A 27833-nucleotide genomic window follows, 5' to 3' on the forward strand; every position below is an offset into this window, starting at 1 on the left:
TCTGTGGTAGACAGTATCAAGTAAAAATCTATAGCAATCATAAAATCAACTCATATAATCATATAATCGAGTCATACCAGGTAAAGTGTATCAAACTCACATCTAAAAATAATGACGAAACCTTGTTTTTTTCCCTTATGCTACCAGAAGAAGTTACAATTTTTGCACATTTTTATCCCCCAACAGTGTACCACATTTCCCTTCTCATTCCCGGAAAAATCATTCCTCGGAGTTACTGAGCATTTGTTTCGGGCATTTGTTATGGGAAAACACCTGATGCAGAGCCAGTTCAAAGGTCATATTTTCCCTTCTGTCTGAGGTAATTCGACCTTTCACACAGTTTTGATAATCAAGAAATATATAATATACATAATAAACATTAGAATTATTATTACTAGTTGTAGAAAATAATTATTTTCAATGTATTTTTTATTTATTGTTTTTGAATGGTAAAGATCTGTTTTGAATCATGCATTGCTATTATTATTAGTTTTACAGTGTAATTATTTTGTATTATTTTTATTTGATTTCTAATCATTTGAATTATTATTAACTAATTCTATTATTAATTATACTGCTTCACCAGACTATTGTTTATTTTATTATTGTTTAGTTCTGTTGCCATCTGAGCTGTTTTAAGCCATGCATATATATTTATTCAATATTATTATTGTAAATATTTAGCTTTTTATTTTAATTATCCATTTTAATTTTAGTATTAAAATGATACTTTTCTGACTTCACCAGACTATTTTGTTTTGTTTTTATTTATTTAATATAGGCTACTGCTTGTCCGCCTTTACGAGATTTGACTGTTGTATATGGCATATTTTATTTTATTTTATTTATTTCTGAATGGTAAAGATCTGTTCTCATCCTGTTCTTGCCGTCAGAGCTGCTTTGAGTCACGCAGGAACAACTATCATCTCATCAGGCACAGTGTGTCTTCTCTTAAAGCAAGTCTATCTCCATCTACTCTTATTTCATCACCTGCCACACAAAACTTTGAAGCTGAACAGGCCCATCCAACTTTGAAAGCTATCGTGATTTACAAGGAATCATCTATTGTGTAGGCTGTAGCTTTAAAAAATAATTTCTCATTCTCAGAGGAGATCTATCGTGTATCAGATAGGCTCTGTTGAAATTTACCAGAGCCGTTTTTTTGCTTACTCTTCATTAGCAAGCACAGATTCAGTCATCAATTAAGATACAATGTCATTTGTATGCAGAGGAACTTTAAACAGGCATTAATGGCACCGTCAGATTTATGTATGTCCACTGTGCTTACTAACCATCAAAGTTAGCAACGTCATGCACATGGTTCAAAGCATAAGCCGCCGTTTTACAAAGCACTCACGTACCTCTCCACAAGAGACATAATTAGACGGTGGAATTCCTACATGGAGTGTCAATTTCAGGGAAAGTTTGAAGGAAAACTGAAGGACAGATGGTTTTCCTGGATATTTCCCCCTCTTCCTCAATACATCAATGTCTTTTACTTAAAAGTATTGTTTACTAAGACGAAAGCCCTTTTAAAACATCACAGTTAGGCAAAAATCAATGGCAAACTAAGAGGCTTTCTAATGTGATGCACAGATTTTTCTGTACCGTTTCTATTAAGCCCTAATGACTCAGGCAAGGACACCTTTGCTGCATGCTTTACAAAGAATAGAAAACATTGGAGACTTTTTCCTCATTTTAAGCAACATTTTATAGCGATAGTTCTCCCCAAAAATGAAAATTACCAACTCACCCTCAAGCCATCCTAGGTGTCTATGATGTTCTTCTTTCAGACAAATACGGTGCAATCAGAGTTATATTAACAAATGTCCTGGCTCTTCTCAGCTTTATAATGGCAGTGAATGGGCGCTGAGATTTTAAAGTCCAATAAAATGCATCCATCCATCATAAAAAGAACTCCACACGGCTCCTGGGGGTTAATAAAGGGCTTTTGAAGTGAACTGACACATTTGTGTACATAAAATATCCATATTTAAAACTTTATAAACCGTGATCTCTAGCTTCCGCTAACTGTCGTACACACGTTCACGAGAAAGTGGCGTTCCAGCGGAAGTTCAGGTGAGAATAGACAAACAAATACAATGTTCGTTCAAAGATAACAAGTCTTTCATACTATTCTCAAAACGTTAGCACAAAGAAATGATTAATACATTGTTTATGGAAAGTTTTTTCTAAAACGTTTTAGTTGGATGTTTGTCTTGTGTTACAACTTGTTTTGGAACATTCAGAAAACATTCAAAACTAACATTCCCGTAAAGTCTGCAAAATGATAAAACAAAATGTTCTCTTACCGTTTGCATAACCAAAAAAACTGTAAAACATAAAAAAAATGGATGTTTTGACATTCAACTGTATTTTACTGTGAAATTGAATGAAATGACCCATTTAAGGGAACTGGTTAACCAATTTTTTTACTTAGCCGGTGACACTGAAAAGTACTTAACTAAGCATAAGCAGCTGTAACCAACATCCCATGAATGCGCCGACTGAAAAAAAATATTTTCTGCTCACTTCATTTATTGACTGATACTTCTTAGCCACTCAGACGGTTTGAAGGCTCATGCGCCTGACCAAGTCGCTCTTTTCTGTCACTTTGATTTCATCTCAAGACAGACTGATGGTGTCCTATTGTGTCACTGTCAAAAACCGTCTGTTTTCGGTTCGGTTAAAATGGTTGTATTCAGTGAACTTGTGACCTTGACGTGGTTGCAGTCTCTTCTTCCTCCCATACACCTCTCAACAACAGTGAAGATTGTTGTCACATAGACGGTGAGAGCACAAATGCAATTGTATACTTTTTTTCACTACTTCACATGCAATCCGCGTGGGCACTGTAGCCATCTGGATGCTCCAGCCCCGTGAACTCATAGAATAGGCTGCAAGACAAACAAAAATAGAGCACAAAGTGTTTAGAAATGAAACATTCTCACTCTGAAGTGCAAAATCTGTCATTATAGTTGATTGCATGCATCAGGCTGCTATTATGCCCTTGGCTTCAAAGCAAATGCATGACCCGAGCCAAAGCATGCAATGTACTGAATCACATAATCAATCCAGCTGTAACGCATTTTATCTGCCAGTTTTTGAGGGTTACAGGACTGCCATTGAATGTGAAGCTTGCAGACAGGCCCAATGCAACAGGGATGTTTGAGGGCGTTAAACATCCTAAGTTTAAAATTGATGAATAAGGATGTCTGTGATAGTACAAAGGTGAAAATCCAGTTTAAAAAAAGTGTCAAGTTCTTAGAAATGTTTTTATACAAATTGTATACATTTTCAAAAAATGTTTACACCATTTTCAAAATAGGGTCACTCTAAGTAAAATGTAATCTTAAGTTTTTCAAAGGTATAAAAACTTTTGATCAATGTCATGAAGGTTTTCTTACACTTCATGAACAGCCCTGCTAAAAAAAGAAAAAACAATAGAAGCCCAATAGAAACTATCACAGAAATTCCAATGGTTTCAATTAAAATACCATTATGAACCATTAGGTTTTTCCAGTAATAAATTCCTTTTTGTAGTGTGTTTTGGGCATTTTTCCAATAGGATTTAACATCCCACCAATAGAATCCATCACATACCAGTAGACACCATTATAGTTTCCATTAAAACCAATAGAATTCCCATTATAACCATTAAATCCATTATATTTTCTATTGTGTTTTTCAGCAGATACTGACCTTTTCATATACAGTATGTCATAGGTAGATAGGTTTAAATGATAATTAAAGATAATACTAAACTACTAATGCCAAAAATCTGAGCATCCTCAGTTGAAATGTAATAGGTGTAACACAAAGCCTGGGTAGAGCCATTTTCATTTTTGACAGGAATGGAAGTGAGGCTGTGTGGGACAGAAGTACGTTCACTGACGAAACGTCTGTCTGAAAACTTAAAGCAAACGTAAACTCCATAAAACATTTTTAAAAGTGAGTTGAGAAAATGACATGATTTCAGACTTTTATACAGTGCTTATGTGAAGGCTGCCTCGTTTTTATTCGCGTTCATTTCAAAATGGCGTCTAACCTGATAAAGCAAAGGAAATCTTGATTACTTAATTTACCCACCGAATTCCTTACCGGTCAATCACAACCGCATGAGAAACTTAAAAAATACTGATTTTGTGCAAATCAGAGTTTTCAAGACTTTGGAGACAGAGGCTTTGGGAATTTAGTAACGAGGCGACACCTGCTGGTGTATATATATATATATATATATATATATATATAATGTTTTATATATATGAAGGAAACCGTTTAAAATGTAATTTCTTCATTTTGTGCCATTTTATGTGCTTATTATTTACTGTAATTAAATTATATTTTATCGCGTAACATTTTCTACCACCCTGGAAACTGCGATAGTGATACACCTTTAAATGTGAGCCATGGCCCGACGTCATGACGTACAATACGTACGACGCGTTTGATATAAATATTCATGAGGGCTGCTTCCCGCCTGAGTCTCAACGTGACACGGGGTGTAAAACGAATCCAGAAACATCGGGAAAAATGGTAAGTTGGTATATGATGGCATTTACTTTATGCTTTACTTATCTTCTAAAGTTTGATATTTTGTCCCGATTTAAGTGCTTAAATTTGATTTAATAGTGAGGATGCGGTACGAGACGCTATTGAAACACTGAAAGAAACTCCGCCTACTCTAGAAGTTGATATGTACAGTTACTGTTGAAAATAAGTTTTAGATGAACTGATCATTTTTAGTGCATAGTTAGTTTGCACTGAAATGGAGAACAGATGTTATGGGTCACTTTACTACTTCCCCATTGTGCTGCCTGGTTTTATTGCCAGCTGTATTGATTCTCACATGTCTGTTTCTGGTTCTACAGATACAAAGTTAATTAGATTTTAAGATGTATGTTAGTGTATATTTTAATACAATGACCCCAGATATTAATCTAAAATAATTTAATTTTACATGCCCCCTCATGGGTGCTACCGTTTTGAGACCATGTGAGCTATTAGCCTTTGTCATGCACAAAATGCACAATATACATTTTACTAAAATAACCGCCACTGCTCAGACATTCATTAGAATGGTGTTGTTCATATTACACTTAGTATAGGAACAAAATATAGGCTGAACATAGCTCTGCTCCTGCATGGTTTGCACTTCATGCCTCTAGATCAACTGTAGTCATTATATAGTGCAAAACTATAGGTATTGTTGGGACTGAGTGCACATTTAGATACATTATATTCTTTCTTATAACCAGAATTAATTCATTACTTAAAATTTCCTAGGTGAACTTCACAGTAGACCAGATCCTTGCCATCATGGACAAGAAATCCAGTATCCACAACATGTCTTTGTGCAATCACCTGATCACGGCAAGTCCACTTTGACACACTCTGATGTCAAAAGCTATTATTGCCTCAGCCCGTGCTGGAGAAACCCGTTTCACAGATACGAGGAAGGACGAGCAGGAGCGTTGCATCACCATCAAGTCCACGTGAGTGTTAAACATTCACATTCCACATCGCAACACCTAAATCTGTAAAAACTGGTGTACAAACATTGAGAATTAGGTGCATGTTCACAAACACACTGAGAGGTTGACTTCACCGTTTGCCCCCACAGAATATCTCCATATTCTATGAGCTCACTGGTAATGACTTGCCTCCATTTAAGCAGTGGAAAGATGGCTCAGGCTTCCTCATCAATCTAATCGACTCACCTGGGCATGTTGACTTCTCTTCAGAGGTTACGCTGCGCTTTGTCACAGATGGTGCATTAATGGTCGTGGATTGTGTCTGGTGAGCGCATCAATTGTCATTGTGATGCTAAAATTGTGGTGTTTTGGGAGAATTGGGTACACTGTTTTAAAATGTGTTTTTGCAGTAATGCCATAGAAGAATCATTTTAGGTTCTCTAAAGAGCCTTTCAGTGAACAGCTTTTACAAAAAAAAAAAATGAAATAGCCTTTTATCATAAGAACTTTTTGTGCAATGAAAAGGTTCCATGAATGTTAAATGTTCTTCATGGAATCCTAGATTACAAAAAATAACCTTTATTTTGAAGAGTGTAGGGTGCCAGATGTGAGAGAATTAGATGCAACATTTCAAACTGCAAGTCACATGATCGGTGGCTTTTTTTTTTTTCCAATAAAACAAATTGCTGTCTTGCAGGTGTGTGTCCAGACAGAGACTGTGCTCAGACAGGCCATTGACGAGAGAATAAAGCCAGTATTGATGATGAAAGAGATGGACTGTGCATTGCTGCAGCTGGGCCCTGAAGGGCTGTACCAGACCTTCCAGTGCATCATTGAGAATGTCAATGTGATCATCTCCACCTATGGTGAGGATGAGAATGGACCTATGGGCAACATTTATAGTGAGTGCCTCATGGCTTGCTCATTTTTCAAAAACGTTCTATGCTATTTCTGGGTTGAATTTTAAATTGATAGTCCTAAAATGTTTTTAAAGTACAGTAAGTGTCTACTTGACATCCTGCTCTTAGATTGATCCAGTCATGGGTACGGTTGGCTTTGAATCTGGACTGCATGGATGGGCTTTCACTTTGAAGCAGTTTGCGGAGATGTATGTGAAGTTTGCTGCCAAAGGTGAAGCACAGCTGAGCGGTGGAGGACATGATGAAGAAGCTTTGGGGAGACGGGTGAGATGGGAAAACCCAACAGAACAACAAAGCTGAATATAATGTAATGTTTCTTTATGTAACGTGACCATTTCATGCAGGTACTTTAACCCTTCCTCTGGCAAGTTTAGCAAGTCTGCCACGTCACCAGATGGCAAAACACTTCCCAGGACTTTTTCCCAACTGATCCTGAACCCTATCTTTAAAGTGAGTAATCTTGCAGTACGAGTGGTAACATAATGGTTGCGATCCAAGCCAGTAATGATGATTTAAAAATTCTTCACTTTGACCTGATTGTCTTGATGAAAAAAATCAGTCTGATATGGCTGTTGTGAACAACTTGGATTCGTTTGCTTTGTGCATACGGATATCTTACGGAGCTGTTAATCTTCCCATTGTATAGATATTTGATGCCATCATGAACTTCGAGGAGGAAACCGCTTGGCTGATTGAAAAGCTGGACATCAAATTAGATGGAGGGCAAGGCACTGCTGAAGGCTGTGATGCGTCGCTGGCTGCCAGCAGGAGAAGCTCTGCTTCAGATGATCACTATCCATGTGCCCTCACCGGTTACTGCTCAGAAGTACCGCTGTGAGCTGCTTTATGAAGGACCTGGAGATGAGGCTGTCATGGGTATGTTGTAGCTCTCAGAATATAAAAAAAAAATTTAAGTTAGGATTTTATTTTTTTTTAATTCATAGTTAAATCGTCACCATTTTCTCAGGTATCAAGAACTGTGAACTCTTTCTGAAAGTGTTTTGTTCTTTTTAGGGAGTCTTGTGTGAGGAGAACATGCGTGGCATTCGTTTTGACATTCATGATGTGACCCTGCACACTGATGCCATCCACCGTGGCCAGATCATTCCCACAGCACGCAGGGTGCTTTACGCCTGTCAGCTCACAGCTGAGCCCAGGCTTCTTGAGCCTGTGTACCTGGTTGAGATTCAGGTATGCAGTCAGTCAACTGTGAAAGTCTAGTTGGTGCTCTTTTGGTATTTGCTACTGTACTCTAACTTTGTCATCCATCTACAGTGCCCAGAGTCGGTTGTTGGTGACATCTATGGTGTACTGAATAGGAAGCATGGGCTTGTATTTGAGGAATCCCAGGTTATGGGAACATCGACGTTTGTGGTCAAAGCCTTCTTGCCTGTCAATTAATCAGTTGGTGAGTGAATCAAGACCTTTTGTTGTCTTATTCATTTAGTGTGTTTTAAGTTACGTGGCCTGAACTGTTATCATTGTGCAGGTTTCAGAGCTGACCTTCGTTCCAACACATCTGGCCCAGGTTTCCCACAGTGTGTGTTTGACCATTGGCAGATCCTGCCTTGAGACCCCATGTAAACCAATTCCAAGCCTGCCTGTGGCTGGCACAAGAGGCTCAAAGGCATTCCAGCTTTAGACAACTACTTGGACAAATTATAGATTTACTTGAGCTATATTTCTTTCTCCTTTCATAAAGAGAGACCAGAACACTAAGTTAGATGTGAACATGGTTTTAAGATGCCTTATGCAGGCATCTGTATTCTAGATCAACAGGCAAATGGTGGCTTTTCTCACTAGAGGAATTTAAAATTTTATGTTTTGTGCTAAAACGGAGTAAAATGTACTTAATTGCACTTTATGTATTGTGCACGTAGACTGCATATTAATGCATGGATATTCTGTGCTTACTGTAAAATCATTAAAAGATTTTAATCTACCTCCAAAATAAAATATTTCTGGGAGACTCGTGTTTTTGTAAGCCTAAAATTTAAATCAAACTTGATCAGCAATGCAATGTGTCTTCAATTTCTAAGTAATACGGTCTTCATTTCTGGATCTTAGGTTATATAAAATGAGGGATTAATGTATGGTATCTTTAATAGGCTGTACTGTCCTGAATGTATGGTAGTTTTACCCCACCTAGTTTTTTTTTTCTTTTTCATTTGTGCCATGGTAAATATGCCACCTATTCTGATTAAGGTCCATTAGTTGTGTATTTAGCAGGAGCATTCATTGAAATTGAATGAACAAATATAAAAATAAAACACTACATAGACGGATTCCTAAAGCAACTGTATTAAAGTTTTTGAGTCAAGAATGAGTGACTTTTCTCTTTGCGTTTTGTTAACGTTAAATGAATAGTTCCCCCAAAAATAAATATTGTCATCTGTCAATGTTTTATTTTTATACCGTCATTTACTCAAAAGTTGTTTTAAACCTGAATGAGTTTCTTTCTTCTGCTGAACATAAATGCTATTTTGAAGAAGGTGGAAAACCAAACAGTTGCTGCTCCACAGTGACTTCCATAGGATTTTTCTTTCCTACTATCAAAGTCAACTGTTTGGTTACCCTCATTCTTCAAAATATCATCTTTTGGGTTCAGCACAAGAAATTAATAGAGGTTTGGGACAACATGTGAGTAAATAATGACAAATTAAATTTTAGGGTGAACTATCCCTTTAATGACAGTCGACAGCACGTTTATTGTCCTGTCTCTTTAAGAGCTGCACACATCTAATATACAGGCACGCATCTGTTTCTCTCTTAACTATTTACTTTCATTTTAGACATAACCAACTCAGTCTGTATGTAAACCTTGTGTGTTTTGACAGTATTAGCGCAAAAGATAAGTTAGTTGAGTAATCAGGCGCTGTTAGACAGGCTTTTTAGTGCGCGTGCTTCAGGTGTTTGTGCTCAGAAAAAGCGCACGTCAGACCAGCGCGCGAATTAAACATGTAACCAGCAAGGTTTGTGTGCAAATAATGTACTTTTGCGATCGCGAATAAGTGCAGTGTCCTGTCAGAGTAACTCTACTGCTGTATGTCGTGTTGTACAGTACATAGAGACGGAGGAGCCAGAACTGTATTTGATATAATGTGCTCTGTAGCACGATACTACGATATTTCTTCAAAAGCAGATCGTGCAGACATTTTTATCGTCCACGATAAAAAAAATCGTCATATCGCACACCCCTAGATCATGTATGCTGCATAAATTGATCTATTATGACAGGCTTGGGGTGCAGACTTTAATTGAACATACAGAAACAATACAAGGACATTATATTTACAGCGCTTACAAGGTAAGCATCGGTACATTCGTGAAGCTGCTTCCTGTTTATCTTCCTTACATCATCTCAAGAAATTAATATTCAGAATTGGTAACGGAAATGTGTTCAGTATTTCACTGCAGTCGATACTTTAGAGCTTTTATACATCGTGGCATTGTGAATTCAAGTGCTCTTGTGGTTTATCACTACAAGAAGGGCAACTATGGTAAAACAACACCTTATAAACATCTACTGTTCACATTGCCATCAAGGAAATGGAGTTTCACTTCTAGCAAGGGGTGTAGGCCACTCGAAACGGGTACATAACAGTCAATTTTACAATGAATTGAGATGTAGTGTACTTTCCCCAAACTTGATGTTGCACCTGGGGGCTTAAGTGCGTCAGTGCAATTTGAAGGACCGATGAGCATTGAACAATCAAGGGTCAAAGGTGGGACAAAAATAAACACCAGTTGTCAACATTCAAATAAACGTACAAATGGAAGAGAGTTACCCTCTAGAGTTGAGTTGAACTGTACCTGTAGTAGATCATTGCAATGACAAGTTCACATATTTGTTCATTAATTAGCAATGACATTGGCTGCTCATAACATCAAGGTGGTACTATGAGGTGCTACTTGGGTAGAAACAGAATCTGTACCCTAAGTACACTTTGAAAGGACTGAATTCTCATGCTTCAAATCTTAAAAACAAAAGCCATTAGAAATGAGAGATCAGTATTTGGTCGCCGGTCTACATGGAGACTGGTGAATTGGCCACAAAATGCAATGCAAGAATCCTCAATCGTGAGATGATTCTGCTTGGTCATTATGTGTAGAAGATGACCTCTGGGATTTGTCCATCCTCTACAGAAGTACCATTGTTATTGCCTGCAGCGTAGCAGAATGTAAAGCAGGTCTTGGTACCAGTAGCAGGGGCTTCGTGGGTGACTTTACGCATCCCTTTGGTCCCGTAATGAGAGTCTGGCCCCTGCAAAAGCATCAATCCACCAAAGGTTAATTTATAATTCATGAAATACTGTATTAAATTATATAGATATTGTACTAAATGATTATTCTTTGGTAAAAAGGGGATTTCAGGGGAACTACATGAAAGTCAAAAAAGGTCCATTATCCAATAGCATAGTAATGTTTGAAGCACAGCTCACAAAGAAGTACATTTTAAAACTAAAAACAGGTTTCTGTTGCTTAAGTGAATTTATTGCATTGACTAATTTGAAGCCAAAGCGAAATCTGCGTGTGAAAATCTTTCGCTCTCAAGCAAAATTCCAGATTCCATGTATTCCTATTAAAATTCCTGTATTTCGCCAAAACTAATTAATAGCCTGTAGACTTTAGTTAAAGTATTAGCTTTACAAGAATTAACGCAACTGTAAATGCTAGGAACCAATATTTGGTACTTGCCATTGCTTGTAGGTGGCAGGTGGTATTTATAATAACAATTTTGGCATATGAATGGACTAATACACATTTTGAGGCTGTTTTACCTTGAGGGTGGCACAGGCAATGTAGTTGACGCTGGGAAGAATTTCCACAGGCTCCTTGAACATGACTCGGAAGGTACTGGCCGTTCCATCGCAGCTAAAGCCTGTATCGTTCTGACCGAGAACTGTGTTGCTGTCTGTATGTATTATCTACATTAGAAGAAAACATGCACCATTACCACTCACCTACTGCCATATTTTCACACTTCGGATAGGAAGTGTGCAATCTGTGATCACGTGCAGTTGCTGACGCTCGCTAAAGCATGCAATCGCTTTCTTATGTGCGCTGTTTTATCGGTTTCACTATCGCTTTCGAAATTGATCACATTCAGCAAGGAGGGGAGAGGATGGAAAGTGGGGGGAACGTACTGCAGGCAGATCATACTTGAAATATGAATTATGTTTATTTTTTTTAAAGCTTCGTTCTCACCTGGATGTTGACCTGATAGTCAGTTGGACCATGTATGGACCCATAGAGCCCAAATCCCACCACAAATATTCTGCGGTTCACAGAAAACCTGTGAGGAATATGAATGCAAATTTTTAAATTTGTTCCACCTATATCAGGTACATAAAAGGTCTAGAATCAAATCCACATGTTCCCGTTCAATGTCTCAACACTTTTTCAATCAATGGTTTTAAAAACACATGCTTACCGGATGCGATCACTGGTTCCGCTGTAGCCCCAGCGGCTCTCCACCTGACTGAAACGTGTGATACTGCACTCTTTCCCCCGGAGGCAACAACGAGGCCGGTCAATAAACTCCACGTGTGGTTTTGGATTGACGGTAAAATGCAGGAACAGACTGACCACCTCCCGGTCTGTGAGTATACCGGACTGAGCCGGACCTATCGCACACATACACAAGGTTTAGCTCTATGGCTAGTGCCACTCAGGAAGCTAGAACAGCTATCACTAGCCTTTTAGCTTAGACGGTCAAGTGAAATACTGCAGATTCACTTTTTAGAAAAGCACTCAGGAAATTACCTGCTGCAAACTCTTCAATGGTCATGAGCGGGAAGCGAATAAGGGAAATCGCTTTTCCCAACACTCTGCGCTTGTTCTCCGACGTGGGCTGTAACTGTTGCCTTTGGGCCTCAGCATCCGCCCAACGAACCGCAGCCCCGAAGAGACGCACTTCCCGTACACCCAGCGTGTCTCTCTCCAGGACTGCCATAAGGGTGTCTGCACAGGAGGGAACATAAAACGGTCTATTTCTTACTTACTCCTCTGATTGTATTTTGTTGTGATATTTGATACTTAAGAGCAGTACCGAGGTCGATATCCGTAAAGCCCTCGGCGGCTAGCGCATCAGCGGTGTTCTTGTCGATATTTTCTAAACAGAGACTAGCCAGCTGGGGCTCGTCAAAAAGCCGTGCCTGAAAGCAAAAGGAACCATGTTTTCATATAATCTATAATAGACTGCGCGCAAAAAAACAGACAACACTCAATAAGCTCGAGGCGCTGTTTGCTAGGATTTGAAAGGGAGCTGTCAAACATGGGGACTCAAGACGGCCAGGGGACAAACTTGAAATAAAGGTGCCGTCCAATATGTCAGTTCCTATTGCCAATATCAAATCGGACTCAAATCCCTGTGATTACCTGGGTAAGCAACATGAACGCATTGTCAGCACGTAGGTTTTTCTTTAAGAATTCGACACAGTGGGCTTCAAGCGCCGGTACTGCGTACTTTTTGGCTGTGTAAAGCGTGGTCATAACGGTCTCTGGTCCAATTTGCACTTCATCAGAGTATAAAAATCTGTAATTGCAAAAGGAAAAAAAAACTATTATAGACTTACAGATTGACAGAAAGACATAAGATGATAGAGAGACAGACAGTTTAGCAGACAGACAGACAGACGGATGGGATGGATAGATATAACAGAGATAGATGGATGGATGGACAGAGAGACAGATAGAACAACAGACAGATGGATGGACAGAGAGACAGACAGACAGATAAAACAACAGAGAGATGGCTGGATGGATAGATAGAACAACAGAGACAGATGGATGGATGGATGGACAGAGAGACAGACAGACAGATAGATAGATAAATCAACAGACAGATGGACAGACGGATGTGATGGATAGATATAACAACAGAGACAGATGATGGATGGATGGATGGACAGACAGAGAGAGACAGACAGACAGATAAAACAACAGACCGACAGAGAGATGGCTGGATGGATAGATAGAACAACAGAGACAGATGGATGGATGGATGGACAGAGAGACAGACAGACAGACAAACGGATAGATAAAATAACAGAGACAGATAGACCATCAAACTTAAGAAGACAGACTGTTAGACATTATTGATCCCTGTTTTATTGTTGGTTTGAGACTAGTTATTAATTCTGTCCACAATGTCTTGTAAGGTTCTGATTTATTACAAACATTTACCATGGTAACTGTTTATTTCCGCCAAAATACCATCGCTCTATCCACCACAATCATTTAAAAACTAACAAAGAATCCAAAAGCTTGCTTACACTGCTATAGGGTATTAGTGGGAACAGAAACTGTATGTTAAATCGGCGGAAGCACGTGTATATACCATGGCACATATTTTGCAATGGTCTGCTGACTGCAGTTACATGGCAGAGGGCATCTGAAGGACGTTATGACAACAGGGGTCAACACACAGAAGAGCAGTACAGAGCATGAAGCGTGCAACGAAGCATTCCGCGGCCCATTCTTACTTGAGAAGGGCTAGAAATGCAGCCGGTTCCACATCTGGTAGTTCAATTTCGGTCGACGTTGTTGCCATGCCACCGTTGAACATGGCATCAAACACGGCACTTCCCACAGCGAGAGCAAATCTGCGAAGAGCAACGGGACCCGACTGTAAATACGGCCATTTGAGGATTAAATATGGATTTATCCTCGCCGAAACAAAGGCGTTAGTTTATATTCATCGAGCGGGAGAGTTTGCCATAAGCTTAGTTTAGTGCAATATACAGAATGATTAAAAAAATGACTCCAGTAAAACATACAAACAGACCGCCATTGATTCATCCCTACCTGTGCGCTGGAATGCGCTGCACTCCCATTCCCTTCCCAACCAAAAAATGGACGTCACTTAGCACTTCGTTGTTAAACAAAAATGCAAACCTTTCTTTCACTGTACTTTTTGTCGCTTGCCAGTTGTAGACCGGCTCTCGATAAACCAAAACCGAAGCCGGGCTGCTGGGAAGCGGGGCGACGGCGACGGACGCGTCGGCGGAGGAGGATGCGGTAGATGAGGATGAGGAGGATGAAGATGATGGTGTCGCAGTCATGTTTGACGCAGCGCCTGAAGTCGCTCCGCTCGGACCGACCGACTGCCGCGGAGGGTTGTGCGCGCTCGGCATGCTTCTCACCGCAGACTCGGCACCTCCGCCGTTCTCCGGGCCCGACCGGGGGTTCGCGTTCCCCGCGCTCCGGTTCATCCCCCCGGCTGCAGCCACGGCTCCCCCGTTGCTAGCGGGTGAAGAATGGGCGCTGTTGCTCGGCGGTGCATTCCCGAGTGGCCCTGAATTAGACAAGTTTAGGCATGAGGATCGGCTGTTGCTCTCACCCGCAGCCATCTTGGATGGTGAACACCGCAGGCTTTGCTGGAATAAACATACACAACAGCGCATAACCAGAAATACTGGCCAAATGACTGCCTTCCCACGAGAGACTTGAACATCATCGAGCCCCTTATAATTAATTTGGCCTTCCTGCCTACAATTAATTTTAGTTTTCATGTTTAGGATGTGACGGGTTTATTCTCTACAGTTGGAGAGGAGGCAGCTGTTCCTGTTTTCATTCTAGGAAGTGTGAAATATGGAAACTTAATAGAGAGCAACTTTCCCCACATGGCAAAAATTAAGTGTTTTAAATAAGTTAAACCATATGAGATGTGTAATCGTTAAACGTTACGTTAAATATAACTAGGATTAGTCAGTGAGTGCAGTTTTAAGGCTGAGGTTCTTGCTTTGTTTTTGCTTTATTTTTTTACCTTTAAAAAAATCATTATTTTCAATAAATAGCATTTTTTTCCCTTTTATGAGAAGTCCTACAACTTTGACGGTCCCCACGGTTATAGAAATGTATATAGTTTTAAAATAGCCTAGTGAATTAGGTAAAATAAATCAATAAATACAATTCCATTGGCTAGATATTGCTTTCTGTTTAGTGGAAAATCGTACTGCACGCCAGTGTAGTAATATCATTAATAACAAGCTTGTGTAATGACTATTCCAATAATAATGATAATGAAAAAATCTAATAACTCATTAAATAACAAGTTTAGATACAAATAATTATTAAATATATCTGATTAATTAACAGAGCTTAATAGTTTGCCTTGACTTCAGTTGAGTGTTAATAAAAGCCAAATATTTTGTAAATAAATGTTTTCTTTATCAAATTAAGCTTAATTATTTCTCCCACAGTATTACTATATTTTGTATTTACTAATCTACTATGATTTTACTACAAAGCCATAGGTAGGTGCTGTTGTAATTTACTGCAGGTGTAGTAAACCCATGGTTAATTATGTAGTTACTATGGTTTTACGGCAAAAAAGATAAACAGTGAAATCTGATTCCGTTAGTAAAATAAATTTTAAAATGTAAGAAATTAATTTGTATTGGACATACAAATGTAAATTCCCAACAATCTCTAGCCTATAAAGTGATTTAATACTACCTTATCATTAAATACTAGAAAGATGCTGGAAAATCGTTGGATATACATTTATGTGACCCATCTACGTTTTAAAGAGAATTAAATTTTGGTTGGATTAAATAATAACTTTGATGGAAGAAAATAAGGGTGCCTGTACCAAAATATGACTTGATTCATATATCAATATTATATATTAGTGCCCCAACTGTTGAATATAATTGAGTAGTCATAGCAAAAAAATAAATAAATAAATAAATGGACAACTGCTTAACTCTTTAATAAATAAATAATAATAATAATAAAAACTTTATTACCAGTCACGCGCAATGCAAATGAAGCGCGTTCCCATTCGCCCCGCCTACCCAAACCCACAAACCAATCAAAACCACCAAGGAACTGTCAATCAAACCAACGTTTGTAGATGGGCTAGCGTTTTAGTTAAGAAAACAGGCATTAATTTAGGTAAGTGGAATTATTGTGTATTAAACTCCTGTGAGATTTTGATAAATATAAATAGATATGTATAAATATAAATACGTAATCTCTCGTAATAAGTACGAGGTTTATTTATTTTGTCTGAGTTTCAACAGAGGCTAGTTAGCCAACTATGCTACTTTAGCTAATAATAACTGCTGATGCAGGAAAAAGTCTATTTTTTAACATTAATGCACCAAAAGCTCCAACTCACACGCATGTGTGTTTGCAAATATACAATCTACTACATATTTAATGCAAACAAAACATGTATTAAATAAGCCAACAGTCGATTTAATAATGACTGTGTTTTCCAAACATGATGTCTATGTACGTTACAGCTTTTTGCGGCTGTGCTGCTCAATAGTATTTTTACGATACTGTAATATTTAGATTTTTTCTTCTTCTTTATTTTGGTTACTTTTTGAGTAATTTTGTTTATGTTTTTAATAAATCTATATAGATTTTATTTCTATTTTATTTATCTTAGTGCATCCAGTTAAACTAAATGAAAATGAGAAATGTTGGCTTGACAAATAGCTGAAACAAAATAAGTTTATTTCAGTTAACGTTTATTATGTTTCAAGTAAAAAATAAATAAATGCATAAAAATTCTACCCTTTAATGTTTTTGTGTGTCTCCCAGAATTTTCTGAATTCATGTAATGGGTGGTGTAAAGCAAGAGCAAACTGATGCTCCTGCATCTAAAGACTCTCAACACATAGACACCGCCCAAGAGGAGGTAAGATAACCTTGTCTATTATGTATCACAGAGTACTTCAGTTATGCAATTTAATCGTTGTAAAAGGTTTTGTGGTCAGCATAGTCTAGCACGCTCATATTTTCCTCATATACTCTTCCCAAATGTGATTCATATCAATTTGAATTGTTTTGTTACAGAACCAATCAACTTCACAGCCGGTAAAGAAGCGAGGTTGGCCAAAAGGGAAGAAGAGAAAGAAGGTGTTACCAAACGGTCCCAAGGCTCCCGTTACTGGCTACGTGCGTTTCTTGAATGAGAGACGGGAACACATCCGAGCACTTCATCCGAATCTTCCCTTCCCAGAAATCACCAAGAGACTCGGAGCAGAATGGAGCAGCTTGGCTCTTCATGATAAACAGGTATTTTTTGTGTTTGAACTGACTGTCCAGATGTTTCCTTTTAAAGGAATATTTCACCCAAAAGTGTACTCACCCTCAGGCCATCCGAGATGTAGATGAGTTTGTTTCTTCATCAGAACAGATTTGGAGAAATGTATCATTACATGCTCTTCAATGGATCCTCTGTGGTGAATGGGTGCCGTCAGAATGAGAGTCCAAACAGCTGATAAAAACATTGCTATAATCCACACAACATCTTGTGAAATATGAGTCTTCTGTCCATATCATTGCTTTCTACAGTGAAAAAGTTGTCTCATCTGATTTAGAGAGGAAATATGCACAGATCAAGCACCATTTATAAGCAAAAACAGTTTTAAAGAAATATGATGGTGGGTTTTTGATGTGACCGAACAACAAAGGATGGACTTTTTCACTGGAGGAAGCGTATATCTGCGCAGTTTTGTTTTGTTTTATTTAACTGGTTTGCACTCTATCTATTCTGCCATGTGCCTTATGCCACTTTATCGATCTCTTTCTTTATTTTTCTACAATGTCCTCATTTGTATATCTGTATATTTGCATGTACATATATTTAAACTGTATTTGAACGTCTACTGTCAGTGTTTAATGTTAACTGTAATGTTAACTTGGTTAACACCAAGGGTCTGAGAGTAACGTAATTTCAATTCTCTGTATGTATGTGCCGTACATGTGGAAGAATTGACAATAAAGTAGACTTAAACTTAAATTATTAGGCTCGTATTTTGGCCAGTTTGAAATTAAAGAGCCTTAATGATAGATTTGTTGTTCTTACAAACATGCACTTCACAAGACATTAATTGATGTACTGTAGATTACTTATGAATTATTGTGATGTTTTTATCAGCTGTTTAGACTGTCATTCTGACGGTACCCATTCACTGCAGAGGATCCATTGGTGAGGAAGTGATGTAATGATGAATTTCTCAATTTATTTTAATGAAGAAACGAATGAATGTCACTTCACAAACTCGCCTGCATCTCGAACGAGTAAACTGCCAGCAAACTTTCATTTTTGGGTGAACTATTCCTTGGAACATCATTATGATTAAATTATTATAATTTTTTTTTTTTACAGCGGTACCTAGACGAAGCCGAAAGGGACAAAATGCAGTATGCGCGAGAACTCGGGGAGTATCAAAAAAGTGAAGCTTATCAGATCACGTGTGCAAAAGTTCAGGATAAGAGAATTAAGAGAGGTAAAAATGCTCTTGTTTTTTGTTTAAAAATTAGAAATGGTGCAAATGTTAGATTAGAGCGAATCGTTTGTTTTGTTTTTACAGAGGAGTTGACTTCTGTCATTATCAACGCCAACAGTTCAGGATCTGCAGGTTTTAAGGTAAGCATACGAACAAAGCCTGAATTCCTAAACATTCACACCCCATTCCTGAAGTAGAAACTTGTAAGCGTGGAAATTGTTCTTGCAACCTGCCTCATGAAGAAATTTTCTTTCAGAACTCAGACTTAACGGCCAGATTTGATGTCCCTATTTTCACAGAAGAATTTTTAGACCAAAACAAGGGTACGGTTTTTTATTTTTTCTCAGAACACACCATAAACGTCAACGTAAAGCTATATTCTTAAAATTGCGCATTTCCCAGCGCGAGAAGCTGAGCTGCGGCGACTTCGCAAGGCTAATGTGGAGTTCGAAGAGCAGAATGCGGTTCTCCAGAAGCACATTGCCGACATGTTCAGCGCTAAAGAGCGGCTGGAGGCTGAGCTGGGCCAGGATGAGCTTCGCACGCAAGCTCTACAGCGCCACCTACAGGCGATCAAACAGACATTGGTCAGCAGCCTGGCCACTGTGCCTTTGCCAGGTCAGTACTGTACTGTGCCCATATTACCAGTACCATGATAGATTATTTTTTTGATCGCAGGGGGAAACAGCTTTATTTTTTGTTTAGGCACGGGTGAGACGCCATCGATTGGAACGCTGGACTCGTACCTGAGTCGCTTGAGTAGTGCTTTAGAGAGCAGGCCTCATGAGCATCGCGTCTTACTCCTCAAGCTACAAGAGCTCTTAGCTCACCTAGACAGGTAACGTTTCTTCCTCTGGTTTGCGATACATATATCGATTTCTTCAGATCAGAATAACAAGGAACAATATATATATATTATACAGTATATTACGGGGGAAGTCGTGGCCTAATGGTTAGAGAGTCGGACTTGTAATCCGAAGGTTGCGGGTTCGAGTCTCCGGCCGGCAGGAATTGTAGGTGGGGGGAGTGAATGTACAGCGCTCTCTCCACCCTCAATACCACGACTGAGGTGCCCTTGAGCAAGGCACCGAACCCCCAACTGCTCCCCGGGCGCCGCAGCATAAATGGCTGCCCACTGCTCCGGGTGTGTGTTCACGGTGTGTGTTCAATATTTGTAAATATGATTAAAAGATGAATATGAGACAAAACTACAGAATGTCACATTTTATTATTAGCCGTTTCAACACATACATGTTTTACCAAATAAAAAAAGAACAGCACTTTTAGAGTTCATCCCACTCATTGATGTGAGCATAAGTATTGGGACAGTTGAACATAAGGCAGATATAAAAGATTAAAGCTATTATTTAGTTGCAGATCCCTTGCGCACAATCACAGCAGTGAGTCTGTGACCCATAGACATCACCAGACTCTTGGTCTCATCCTTTGAAATGCAGCCAATTCCAATTGTTGCTTGTTTTGGGGAGTTTCTGCCTTTACTCTCCTCTCCAGCTGGTGAAATTCATGTTCAATCGGATTTAAATCTGGAGATTGACTTGGGCAATCTTAAGACTTTCCATTTCTTTGCTCTTATAAATTCCTTGACTGAACTGGCAGGGTGTTTAGGGTCATTGTCCTGATGCAATATGAAGCACTTCCCAGTGAATCTGGTGGCATTTTCTTGAATATTGGTAGGCAAGATGGTTTTGTACCCTTCCAAATTCATTCTGCTACTGTCATCATACATTAAGTCATCAGTAAAGTTGAGAGGGCCTGTTCCAGAGGCAGCCATGCATGCCCATGCCATGACACCACCTCCACCATGCTTTACAGATGAGGCTGTATGCTTGGGATCATTGCAGTTCCCTTTTTTCTCCACATTTTTGTTTTCCCATCACTTAGATAAAGGTTCGTCTTTGTCTCATCGGTCCATAAACAGTTCCAAAACTCTTCTGGCTCACCTTTGTGCTTTTTTGCTAACTCTAATCTTGCCTTTCTATTTTTGGTGCTGGTCAGAGGTTTGCATCTTGCTGTGTAGCATCTGTAATTCTGTGCCAAAGTCTCCTGAGGACAGTAGATTGTCAGAGCATCACCCCAGCTTTCAGGAAGTTGTTGGTGATTTTACAGACACGTCTTTTAGGATTCATTTTCACAGCTTTTATGATTTGACTGTCATCAGCTACTGTTGTTTTCTCAGCCGATCAGGTCGTTGTTGGTTGCTTGTGTCGCTGGTGGTTTCCAAACTCTTGATTTCTCCATGCCCTTTGTATTTGCTAGAGCTCTAACTGACTTCCTCTTTTCTTTTAGCATCCAAATTGCTTGCTTTTCTCTCAATGTCAGCTCCCTCATCTTCATCCTGGTTTGTGTGTGTCATCATCGAATGCAAGATTCAGAATACAGAAGTAATGGCTATAACTGATACGACACATTCCCCGCTTTTAATATCTGAAGAATTAATGCAACAGGACACAGCTGATCACTTAGAAAGACCTGAGAGGCAACTGTTCCAATACTTATGCTCACATCAGATAGAGGGATGAAACTCTTAAGTGCTGAACTTCTTAGCTGGTAAAACATCTGTGTTGACTCCACAGCCAACAGAGCAATTTTGTCTTTACTGTTCCAATACTTTTGGAGGGTCATGGCCAAAAATATCGGCACCATTGGTAAATATGATCAAAGAAGGCTGTGAAAATTAATCTGTATTGTTAATCCTTTTGATCTTTTATTTAACAAATTAACAAAAATCTAACCTTTCATTTGATAATAAGAATTTAAAATGGGGGGAAATATCATTATGAAATGTTTATCTCAAATACACGTTGGCCACAATTAACGGCACCCTTTTATTCAATACTTTTTGAAACCTCCATTTGCCAGTTTAACAGCTCTAAATTGTCTCCTATAATGCCTGATGAGGTCAGAGAACACCTGACAAGAGATCAGAGACCATTCCTTCATCCAGAATCACACCAGACCCATTAGATTCCCAGCTCCATGTTGGTGCTTCTCCTCTTCAGTTCACCTCACTCATTTTCTACAGGGTTCAGGTCAGAGGAGGAATGGCCAGCAGAAGCTTGGTTTTGTGCTCAGTGACCTATTTTTGTGTTGTTTTTGAGGTTTGTGTTTGGATTATTGAATGGTTGGAAGATCCAAACATGGCCCATTATAAGATTTCTAACAGAGTCAGTCACTTATTGATTTTTATCTGTTGGTATGGGATAGAATCCATGAAGCCATGTGTCTAAACAAGATGTCCAGAACCTCCAGCAGAAATATAGGCCCACAAAAATAAAAAAAATACAGCAGTATATTTCATTGTACACATGGGGTACTTTTTATCCCCGTATTCACCAAACCCATCTTGAGTGTTTGCTGCTAAAAAGCTCATTTTTTAGTTTCACCTGACCATAGAAGCCAGTCCCATTTGAAGTTCCAGTCGTGTCTGATAACTGAATATGCTGGAGTTTGTTTTTGGATGAGTGAGCAGAATTTTTCTTGAAATCCTCCCGAACAACATGTGGTAATGAAGGGGCTGTTTGCCAATTTCTATTAAGGGTTTCTGACCCCGAGACTCAAATTATTTTCTGCAATTCTCCATCTGTGGTCCTTGGAGAGTCTTTAGCCACTCAAACTCTCCTTCTCACCGTGCATTAGGACGATATAGACACACATCCTCTTCCATGCAGTTTCATAACATTTTCTGTTGATTGGAAATTCTTAATTATTGCCCTGATGGTGGAAATGGGATTTTTGACTGCTCTAGCTCTTTTCTGAAAGCCACTTCACTAATTTATGAAGCTCAATTATCTTTTGCTGCACATCAGAAATATATTTTTTGGTTTTTCTCATTGTGATGGATGATTAAGGGAATTTGGACTTTGTTTTCCCTCCTATTCATATGTCTGTGAAACAGGAAGCCATGGCTGGATAATTTCATGTCCATAATCACCCTGGAGTGCTCAAAATTGTGAATTTGAATGGGAATATACTTCAGAGATATTTTACTAATTTCTAAGGGTGCCAATAATTGTGTCCAACGTGTATTTGAGAAAAACATTAATTTCACAATACCCCCCCCCCCCCCCTTTTAAATTCTTATCCAATGAAAGGTTAGATTTTTGTGAATTTTTTACATAAAAGATCAAAAGGATTAACAATGCAGATTAACTTTCACAGCCTTCTTTGATCATTTTTACCAAGGGTGCCGATATTTTTGGCCATGAAAATATATATATTAGTGGAATAAAAAGCACAATATTATGGAATTCGAAGTAAAAATTTCTCAAATTAAAAAGTCAAGTACAGTAACAATGTAAATGTACTTTGGTTACTGTCCACCACTGCATAAGATCACACGTATGCTGCTAGAAATAAATTATGACGCTTATCTGAGTCATCTGGTTCTTCTTTATTTTCCTCCAGTGAGAAGCTTTGAAAACATGTCTACAGCTGTGGTGGATCTCAATGTCCCAAGCATTGGGAAGACCTGGGATCACCATGCTCTACCTATGATTTCTCTTCCTTCCAGGGTGTAATGGGCCAAACAATTTAATTGGATATTTTTACTTGCCAATAAGCTAATTTGTAACACTGGTGCTGCCGGATTCTAAACTCATCGACATGTAATATTATGCATCATATTATTGCTGTTTTGACAATTACAGCAGCTCATTTAAAGACTTAAGTCCATTTAGAATCACGGAAAGCATGGTTTAAAGGCATGCTACGATTTTTACAAGGTAATATTGCATTTACTAAGTTGTAATGAAATGTAAAGTGCAGTGTTTTACATTGGGGGACCTACACCCTTGCTGCACAGTGCTGTGGATTGCAAGAACCACAGAATGAATTTTTCCTCTAAACATTGAGTAACATTCCTAATCATTAGGTTTTCTGAATTAAAATTCCTATATAATGTTTGTTTTTGGTTGCATTCCCTTTTGAACGAACCATAAGTCCGTTGGAATTGCAAAGGGTGATGAATCCTAGCATTAAAATATTTCAGGTGTCAAGAGTTTACACTGCTTTGGTGATATACCTGAATGTGTTTTTTTTTTTGTGGATTGTAACGATTATTTTAATATGAAAAAAAATAAAGTCTGGCAAGAATTATGATTATTTTTTTCTTCATAATGTTTCCAATACATTATTCAGCTTTGATTTGCATGTTTATCCAGTAGAGGGTGACATTACCCACAACATAAAGAAAAGTCCTATAATCTAAAGAAAAAAGGGAGTGTTCACTTGATCAAAAGAAATACTTCATATCCTTTGGAATTACATTTTTTAATATATCAAATTAAGAATTAAATATGACTGTATCCATCTTCTCTTACTGAATTCAGCCAGAATGAATGTCATATAAAATGATTAACAAATCACAACATATAATGCATTTTAAAAATGAATTAATGCTTACTTTATATCCAATTTAATAATAGCAACCACTGTTTTTTGAAAGACAATTGCAGTACAAATTTCTCTGTAGCGTTATTTTGTTCAGTATTCTCATAAAATTAGGAATTGACATAAAAGGAGATGTTACATAATGTTATGAACAAACACCCTCAGTCACCATTCACTTTCATAGCATGTTTTATGACTAGTTAATGGAGTCTGAGGCCGTCATTCATTTGTGTTTCACAGAAGAAAGTAAATCATACGAGTTAGGAACAACATGTCGGTGAGTAAATTATGACAATTTTGGAATTACCATTTTAGGGTGAACTATCCCTTTAAGTAGCTTTTTCGACAGATTAAAAATTGACATTTGAGTCTTTCGGACCGCAAATCTTAATTTCCAAGTTAAACTATATTTTTAATTGACGTTATGAATTCACAGTTGTTAATTGCTCCACGCTTTGGTAAGGGTTAAAAGCTAGAGAGGCGTCCGCGTGCTCTCTCAGCATCGCTCGCGTGCGCAGCTCTAGCTCTCCTCGCGGCGGCGGTGCTGAACAAGATGGCTGTGCGTCGCGTTACGAAAAGCAGCTCTTATAATCGCACATAGCCCGACTAACAGCAGTTTACGTCGAGAGGGTGGCTAGAAACACCCTCGGGTCGAATAATCTGGAGGATCCGGAATAGCAGCTGCTGGTGTTTTTGTATATTTTGGGGTTGATATCGGGAAGGGGAGGTTTCTCAACGTAAAAACAAATTTAATAACAGTTTAATTGTCTAAAATACCGTAAAAGGGCGAGGATAATAATTAATAAAGAGATGTCACTGCTGTGTGTTGGAGGTAAGTGTATTATTTCATGCATGGATACATACCAGCTGTTGGTTAGCCTATGCATTATATATATATATATATATATATATATATATATAATAGTTGTATATTGAAAATAAGGGATACATATATCATTGTATTACACATACTGTGACCTGATACTGCTTTTGATTAAAATGCGTGGTTTACAAGCGCGTGCATGCTTTTCAATCTGATCAATGTTCAATAATTGCTAATATAGGCTATTCGTCCCCAGTGAAGTTTAATATTATTATTGGTTTTTATATTCATGGAACTGAAGCTTATCTGTATGGTTACAGTATGAAATGTAAGGCAAAAGGAGTGTCCCCTCTGTGCAATGGCTCTTTTTTTAATCATTATTATTTGAGTTTAATAACTTACTCTTTTACTTTTCTAGTTATTTAGTTCCTAGAGATGCTCTAGAAATGACTTGCATCAGTGTGGTGAATGCAGCCAGGATTCAGGGGTGTGTTCCCTTGATATTCCTAATGGAGCTTTAGTTTGCTCCCCTGCTCAGTTGGGATCTGCTTTGATGTATGATATATCTATTTTTAACTGTGTTTACTGTACAGTAGTAAAAAGACTCTGGAGTTCAAAACCTTCTCGATGGATAGACAGCTTTACAGGTGTTTGCTTTGCTGTAATGGACATTCACATTTACTGAGTGAACTATCGGATACAAATGTCTAAAATAAAATCCATAATATTTTTTTAATCATTATGTGGTCTAAATTGACAGATGAATAGATGAATAAATCAGGGGTCTTCAACCTTTTTCAGCCCTTTTGCAGATAGAGGGACATCTGTAACATACTGTATTAAAGTAAGCAATGCATTTTAATATAACAAAAATATTGTAATGATATATTATGCTTAAAAATTATTACTGATGAACAGCTTTATATACATTCTCATTTCTAAAAATTGTATTATATTTGTTCATTCTCTATTTTAGTATTTTAGTATGCATAGACTTTCGTTTTTTATCTTAAGCCTTGGTTTCATTAAGTTTTTTTTTTTTAAGAGAACATTTTTAATATTAAATATTTAAAAAATGTAACACACATTTGTGATATTTTACTATTAAATATGAGGCACAATTGAATATTTAGCACAAGTTAGCTGAATTTTAATTTTAGCTTTAAATTACGCTTTGGTTGCAGTTGTTATAGTGTTAAAATGTTTTAAAATATATATATATTAGTTTAATATTACAAATTAGGCAGAATGACACATTTAGCTGAACCTTTTTTATTTTTTTTTGTAGTTATTTTAATATCAGAAGTAACAATTTTTTGTTTATTTGTATTTTATTATTATTATTTTATTTTAATTTAGCTGTTATTTTTATATCTAAAGTAACACAATTTTAATATTTTAGTATTAAAAAATAGGCACAATGACACCTTCATTAATTTTAGCTTTGGTTGTAGTTATTTTAATGTTAACATTTGTGACATATATTTTATATTTCATTTTAATTCATATTACATGTGGATATGCAGCAATTAACATTAACCGAGATTAATAAATGCTGTAAAATGATACTTTATTCACTGTAAAAAAAAAAAAAAGTTGAGCCAACTTAAAATTTTAGTTGAGAAAACTAAAAAATCTGCTGAAGCTGGTTGCCTTAATTTTAAGTTGGCTCAACTTTCTTTCTTTTTTTTTACAGTGTTGTTAGTTCATGTATATTGTGTGCAACCTTAGATTTATTATATTAGGGACTGAGAGTATGAATAGTGTCTCCCTGCATCTGTAAAGGTGGAAATACGTGGTGTAAATCATATGCACTTACTGTTAGCCTTTTTGGTCTGCAGTTTGCAATGGGCCGCTTGCTCGTGTTCACTTGCCTTGCTCAGTTTCTTGATTGCCATTTAACGCAAGATGGCATGCAAATCAGATTGGTCTGTTGTAGAAGATCTGTTGTAGGAGCCTCAGAATTCTAAACGATACTGTAAGCCATGTTTCTTTGAACACATCCCACACAGACATTCTGATCCATGGCACGTCTGCCACCACTCTGTAATTAAACAGGCAGCGGATTCACAACCAGCGTCCGAAAGTGACAGTGGGTGTGTGGGTGTGTGTCACATAGACTGGCATCATTCTTGGCGCCTGCCTCAGTAACCTGAGCAGATGTACAGTATACGGCTTGCCTAATTCCCGCTGGATGTGTTTTGATGATGTTGAAAGTCTTGGAGTGCTGTTACATAACCATCTTTTTGCCACTTTTCTGAATTTGAATGCGTCTTTTCTAAGCTCTGTTTAAAATGTCTGATTTATGCATTGCAAGCTATTAGTTAAAACCTAGAAATCATGACACACAAAAAAAATATTTGCTTCATTGACTCTTTGATCTTTAATTTTATGGAAAAGAGCAGCCTTGACATTCTACTAAACATCTCTTTTTGTGTGCTCCACAGTGGATTTATACAGGTTTATACTTAAAAGATATGATTTAATTTCTGGATGAATTCTGCCTGTAAGGAACCGGGGCCTCGGCTCATTTTCATATCATTAATTGATTAGAACTGCCTGTTTAACCTCCCAGATATATGACTGTATTGTAGTTAATGCTACCAACAGTTACCATGTATAATTTAGCACTGATAGTCAATTGCAAATGTTGTTAATTTACACAGAGGTATAAAAAGAAAATCATATGCAGCTGCAGAATTACAGACCTTATTCATTCATTCATAGACATTCATTCAGACAAATAACATTGAATCTAGTGGTCTAAATAGGCTAAACACTGTAGTTCCTCAAGGACACTCTGAGTTGTATTTATTTGATATTATGTATTAAAACATGAAATGTTATTGCTTTACAGGAGCATTGTTATTGTTAACTAAAACTATTAAAAATCCCTTTTGTCAATTTATACAAAGCTGTGATAAAAATGAGATAAAAACCCTAAAATATTTAA

General features: G+C 37.7%; 2 protein-coding genes and 1 pseudogene across 4 annotated transcripts; 2 read left to right on the forward strand and 1 right to left on the reverse strand.

Moving 5' to 3' along the window:
* Positions 1-4422: 4422 nt before the first annotated feature.
* Positions 4423-7548, forward strand: LOC306867280 (elongation factor 2b-like; annotated as a pseudogene). Its single transcript, XR_013786123.1, has 8 exons — positions 4423-4536; positions 5287-5373; positions 5624-5794; positions 6172-6376; positions 6503-6658; positions 6739-6844; positions 7041-7270; positions 7409-7548. The product of XR_013786123.1 is annotated as an elongation factor 2b-like (transcript).
* Positions 7549-8565: 1017 nt separating this feature from the next.
* On the reverse strand, positions 8566-16062 carry LOC306867702 (BTB/POZ domain-containing protein 2-like). 2 transcript variants are annotated; one of them, XM_079413529.1, is made up of 9 exons: positions 14294-16062; positions 13882-14001; positions 12776-12932; positions 12447-12552; positions 12161-12358; positions 11829-12021; positions 11603-11690; positions 11176-11322; positions 8566-10658 (listed from the first exon to the last, which is right to left on the reverse strand). In XM_079413529.1, exons 1-9 carry the CDS (start codon positions 14908-14910, stop codon positions 10497-10499), a joined length of 1788 nt encoding a protein of 595 aa, XP_079269655.1. In that variant the 5' UTR covers positions 14911-16062; the 3' UTR covers positions 8566-10496. The 2 variants fall into 2 exon arrangements, with proteins under 2 accessions (XP_079269655.1, XP_079269656.1); XM_079413530.1 differs by having other exon boundaries at positions 14204-14836.
* A 160-nt stretch (positions 16063-16222) lies between these two features.
* On the forward strand, positions 16223-23764 carry LOC306867703 (SWI/SNF-related matrix-associated actin-dependent regulator of chromatin subfamily E member 1-related-like). The gene is made up of 9 exons (XM_079413531.1): positions 16223-16297; positions 16955-17051; positions 17210-17431; positions 18528-18648; positions 18733-18788; positions 18905-18971; positions 19051-19266; positions 19354-19486; positions 23074-23764. The coding sequence occupies exons 2-9, from the start codon at positions 16974-16976 to the stop codon at positions 23084-23086; spliced, it is 906 nt and encodes a 301-aa protein (XP_079269657.1). The 5' UTR covers positions 16223-16297; positions 16955-16973; the 3' UTR covers positions 23087-23764.
* The last annotated feature ends 4069 nt before the right edge of the window (positions 23765-27833 follow it).

Source organism: Barbus barbus, assembly GCF_936440315.1.
Source record: "Barbus barbus genome assembly, chromosome: 49".
In the NCBI taxonomy this organism is placed as follows: Eukaryota; Metazoa; Chordata; class Actinopteri; order Cypriniformes; family Cyprinidae; genus Barbus; species Barbus barbus.

Excerpts from the sequence above, each read along its gene's own strand:
- LOC306867702 (XM_079413529.1), bottom strand. The coding sequence starts at position 14,910 with ATGAAAACTAAAATTAATTGTAGGCAGGAAGGCCAAATTAATTATAAG. Across the intron at positions 11,323-11,602 it reads ACTATCAGGTCAACATCCAG|ATAATACATACAGACAGCAA; the intron begins GTGAGAACGAAG and ends CTTCTAATGTAG. Across the intron at positions 10,659-11,175 it reads TTGCCTGTGCCACCCTCAAG|GGGCCAGACTCTCATTACGG; the intron begins GTAAAACAGCCT and ends ATGCTTTTGCAG.
- LOC306867703 (XM_079413531.1), top strand. The coding sequence starts at position 16,974 with ATGGGTGGTGTAAAGCAAGAGCAAACTGATGCTCCTGCATCTAAAGAC. Across the intron at positions 17,432-18,527 it reads TGGCTCTTCATGATAAACAG|CGGTACCTAGACGAAGCCGA; the intron begins GTATTTTTTGTG and ends TTTTTTTTACAG. Across the intron at positions 18,649-18,732 it reads GGATAAGAGAATTAAGAGAG|AGGAGTTGACTTCTGTCATT; the intron begins GTAAAAATGCTC and ends TTGTTTTTACAG.